This window comes from Melanotaenia boesemani, chromosome 6, assembly GCF_017639745.1.
Source record: "Melanotaenia boesemani isolate fMelBoe1 chromosome 6, fMelBoe1.pri, whole genome shotgun sequence".
In the NCBI taxonomy this organism is placed as follows: Eukaryota; Metazoa; Chordata; class Actinopteri; order Atheriniformes; family Melanotaeniidae; genus Melanotaenia; species Melanotaenia boesemani.
This window is the reverse complement of record NC_055687.1, coordinates 12,304,592-12,309,287: the sequence shown is the minus strand read 5'-3', so window position 1 is coordinate 12,309,287 and position 4,696 is coordinate 12,304,592. Positions and strand designations below refer to the sequence as shown.

The 4,696-nt window shown below is 39.0% G+C and overlaps 1 protein-coding gene across 2 annotated transcripts; it reads left to right on the top strand.

Annotated features, from left to right (window-relative positions):
* The first annotated feature begins 596 nt into the window (after nucleotides 1-596).
* On the top strand, nucleotides 597-4,103 carry LOC121641916 (free fatty acid receptor 2-like). 2 transcript variants are annotated; one of them, XM_041988302.1, is made up of 2 exons: nucleotides 597-648; nucleotides 1,491-4,103. In XM_041988302.1, exon 2 carries the CDS (start codon nucleotides 1,738-1,740, stop codon nucleotides 2,734-2,736), a length of 999 nt encoding a protein of 332 aa, XP_041844236.1. In that variant the 5' UTR covers nucleotides 597-648; nucleotides 1,491-1,737; the 3' UTR covers nucleotides 2,737-4,103. The 2 variants fall into 2 exon arrangements, with proteins under 2 accessions (XP_041844236.1, XP_041844237.1); XM_041988303.1 differs by lacking the exon at nucleotides 597-648 and adding an exon at nucleotides 909-923.
* Nucleotides 4,104-4,696: the final 593 nt, after the last annotated feature.

Sequence of the window (4,696 nt, the reverse complement as noted above, 5' to 3'; positions counted from 1 at the left end):
CCTAAAACAAATGAATTAAATAAAATAGAACATTATAAAGCCCCTAACCTCTGACATCTCTGTGTCTTTCAGATACAGAATACTAAATCATCTCGCTCAGTGGAGCCCTAATCAGCCTCCTTTGAGTGACCTGCAAGTGAGTCATGGTTTATAATTTTTTTATGTGACAAATGTGACTATACAAACAGCAAGCCTCTGTTTGTCGACCATATCACTGGCTCTGCTGCCTTCACCACATGTTGTACAGGGAGGGATGGTTCTGACAGGAGGTTGCCTCTGTTCCTTCTGTCTCTTGCTTATGACATGGCTCATGGTGTTCATGAAGAAGCGTTGGGCATGGATAACTAAATATAATTTAATGACCTACAATCAAAAAGGGGGTTTGCAGAGACCAACTGCACCACACGTGCTGCAAAAAGGCCAGTTGTTACCTGGGAAACCATGTTTGGTTAGTGTGGGAGGTAAACTGCAGCAGTATCCCTCTAATAATAATTCCTATTATCTACGCCAAAGGTTTAGATTATTATGTAAATAAGGGGACGTGCTGGACTATGGCAAGTTGGAGCTGAAGGCTGGTGAACAAAAGAGATCAAACAAGACAGCTGAGCAATCAACACACGTTGGTTTGCCAAGAAATACACAGACAAGGTAAGCCACATTAACCTCTGTAATTCCTTTTAAATGTAATGAAGTTGAAAACTTGTTGAGATGGGTTGAAGCTTTGTAAAGTGACTAACCACTACCGCAGACAAAGAGGAAATGTTCAGGTTGTTTCAATATGTGGTACTTCTCTGGTTTCATCACTTTCTGCTGCGAGGCAGGAGCAAAAATAAACTTCCTCTTGCTTGATGACCAAACTATAAATGCTGAACCTCTGTCATACCTCTTATCTTTCATTTGATGCAGCTCCTTAATAAAAAAGGGTAAGAAACTAGCTTTCTTGATCTCATACAACCCTTATTTAAACACTTATTTAAATAAATTGGAAACGTATTGTAAGGTCAGCACACAGTAAAAATAGACCTGTGATGCTGAGACATTCATTTTCCCGGTGTAGTTAACTCATTAAGTTTATGAGGGTCATCATTTTCACAGCATGTCTAGTATTTGTGGATATACTGACAGCAGGGGCTTGGAGTTAATGATAAAAGCACCATTGCATTGTATTTACAGCATGGTGCAAGCAATAACATAGTATTATGTTTGTATACAAACTCATGCTGAGACAAAAACATTGACTTCTCATTATGAGATAATGCACCACTTCCATAAATTCTAAAGTAAGGACGAGGAAAGAAATTAAGAACGGATACAAGGTAAAAGGAATTACAGTCTTATCTCTGGATGCTTTCTATGGTCTTTCAGTTCTTGTGCAAAAATGTATGGAAATGATAGCATTGCATATTTAAATAAAGTGTCAAATGGACTGTAGCTTAAAAATACTTTGTGGTGCAGGGCTGTAATTTTTTTTCATTCTGTCTTATCTGCAGAGCTCAGAGCCTTCAAGGACACAATGAGTGGTGGGTTATTGGTGAGGACAGGAAAGCCACACTGTCTCGTTTGGTTTGTTCCATTCCACTGACCCAATGAGAAGCCTTTGTTGCTTGTGGTTCAGATTACAAGACAGATCAAGCCTCTCTGTGCACCAGTTTATTCATCGTGCAGAGTCAGACTCAAGGACATAACAGGACACATCTCAATCTCTGACTGAACTGAGTGACTTACTGAGTCTGTACCATGGAGGAGTGCAACACTGCTCTGTGTCTCTCTGTCTACATCATTACCTTTGTGCTCGGATTTCCAGCAAACGTGCTTGCCTTCTACACTTTCAGCAGGAAGGTGAGGCAGAAACCCACACCGATTGACATCCTGCTCCTCAACCTAACCATCTCCGACCTCCTTTTTCTCCTCTTCCTGCCCTTCAAGATGCAGGAAGTGATGAACAACATGCTATGGGACTTGCCCTACATTCTCTGCCCACTGTCTGGCTTTGTCTTCTACATGACCATCTACAACAGCACTTTCTTCCTCACTGCTGTCAGTGTAGAGCGCTATTTGGGTGTGGCATTCCCCATTCAGCACAGCCTGAAGCGCCGACCTGTGTATGCTGTGGTTGCCAGCATCTTTTTCTGGATTTTCAGCTTCCTTCACCTGAGCATTGTGTTTATTGTGCCCTTAATTGGCTCAGAAGACACCTCAAATTCAACCAACGTCACCAGTGAAACTAGTAGAGAGGTGTGTTATAAAGATTTTACCAAAGCTCAACTCAGTGTCCTCCTCCCCGTGCGTCTGGAGCTATGCATAGTGCTTTTCTGCATCCCTTTCCTTATTTGTAGTTTCTGTTACATAAACTTCATCAGGATCCTCTCCAAGCTGCACCACATTGACCGGCGCCGGCGCCTCCGAGCCATTGGCATGGCTCTAGGAACACTGTTGGTGTTTGCTTTATGCTTTGGGCCCTACAATGTTTCACACGTTGTAGGTATTATAACCCAGAAAAGTCCTGTCTGGAGAGACAAAGCCCTCCTTTGCAGTACCTTTAATGCGTGCCTAGATCCTCTTATTTTCTACTTTTCTTCCTCTGCTGTGAGAGGAACGGTAGGCAGTGTCATGAAAGGGGTTAAAAGTCGCTTCAACAGGTGCATGTCCTGTCACATGCTTCAGCACTCGAGGGGGAGAATTAACAAGACTGCAAAAGATAAGGAGCACAAACAAGAGGAGATCAATACTATCTGAGCTAACTGGAAGGGAACTGTGAGCAGCTGCCTCTACTAATTTCTTCATCCATGCAAGCAGGAAATTAATGCCTTGTTTATGTTTTTACACGTGAGAAAATGACTTGGCTGTATACACTGCTGAATGTTTTTGTTTGACTCTCTGATGAACTTCTAATTAGAGACAGCCTACTGTTTGCCTGAGCAAGCTTCACCAATTTTAATGCAGAGTTCTGTGTAAAGCTGCAGAGACAGGCCACTTTGAACTGTCACATAAAATAAAAAGGTATTTCGTGCATGAAAAGTACCAGGGTTTCATAAGAGCTGCAGAAACATTTTGTGGAAACATGATGGCAAGAAAATGAAGTTCAAGCAACATCATCCGATGTCATCTCCTCACAGCAGTAGATTAAGTTTTTCTAACAGCTTTAATGTAATTTCACACAGGATGTGTTGTTTGCAAGGCTGAGATGATTGTGTGTCAGGAAGTGGTGGTGAAAGAAATAGATTTCAGGGTGTTTTAAATAACAAAAAATGTAGAATTAAAAGTTGCATTTGTTTTTTTATTATTATTTTTTTTTATCACATCTTTCTCTATATTTTTCTATTTTGTCATTTTGAATATATGTACAGATTTAGAATGTAGAATATATGTTTATTTAGAAACCCTAGGCAGCATGACATTTTTAGGGAAGGTATGAAATCATCAATAAAATATATATATCACCGAGAAAGACTGATATTTAGACAAAATGTGGAATTACATGTAACTGTGTCAGTAGCCTAACCCTAATCCAGCACAATATGGTCCATTCTCTGTTGTGGAACAGCAAATGGGATAACTAAGATCCCAGCAACACTGATAAGAGTACACTATACTCTGCTGGTTTGCCTTTTGACATTATATAGAAGGGAATGTATGAAATGTCACAATCAGGGCTAGAATTAGACTATAGATACAGTTAAGCATTCAGTTGTGAAGGTTTGGTTTTGGTTATGAAGTAATGTCAGTTAATATTTGAATTCTGAATGAGACAGATTGTAATTTTTATAATGTATAAAAGAAACATTTTCTTATACAAATCATGTAAACAGAAATTTTTACATTATTTATGATCCAGGTTATTTTGTAAAGGTATCAGTGAGGTACAATTCCTGTGTGTTCATGTCTGTGTGAGCCTTCATGACGTAAGTGGAAGAAAGGAAAGTCACTACACAAACATATTTTCATAAATGAATAATCTGATAACACATTTATGTATTTATTACCTCCACCAAGGCAGAGGTTATGTTTTCGGCGGCATAAGTTTGCCTGTCAGTTAGCAACATAACTCAAGAAGTAATGGACGGATTTTGATGAAATCTTCAGGAAATCTCTGAAATGGACTAAGGAACAAGTGATTAGATTTTGGCAGGTTATCCAGATCAAGTCCTGGATACAGGAATGTTTTTTTTAAACACAAAATCGCCAGTGATAAAGATGGCATCTACAGAAGACAATTTTTTCCCCCTGCTTTGAATATTCTTTTTCATTATTCAGTAGACAGCTTCAATAAAAAAAAATAATTGATTAACATGTAGGATTGCTTTGGGCTTGTATTTCAAATAGAAAATGTCAAATACCTACTAGCTTACAACATTTACTTACCAACAGACATATGACAAAATTAATTTTTTTTTTATGTATTTATATATATTTTATTTAAATGGGAACAATAAGAAAAAAAGCATCATATGACACTAAAGTAACGAAACAGAACGCTGGATGCCAGCTAATATTGATTTATTGTATCGCACGTCGACAACTCAGTAATGACACACGGCAGGTCATTCTGGCATCAATGCACCTCCGGTAGAGAACTCATGGATTCAGTGCAGCATTGTCCAAAATGTTTTAAAACAACTCAACAGGCTAACTTCTAGTTGCAGCTCAAGATGAAAACTGCCACGTCATCTCTCAAGGATGTCTAAACTTGGTGGAG

Coding starts and splice junctions, on each gene's coding strand:
- LOC121641916 (XM_041988302.1), top strand. CDS start 1,738: ATGGAGGAGTGCAACACTGCTCTGTGTCTCTCTGTCTACATCATTACC.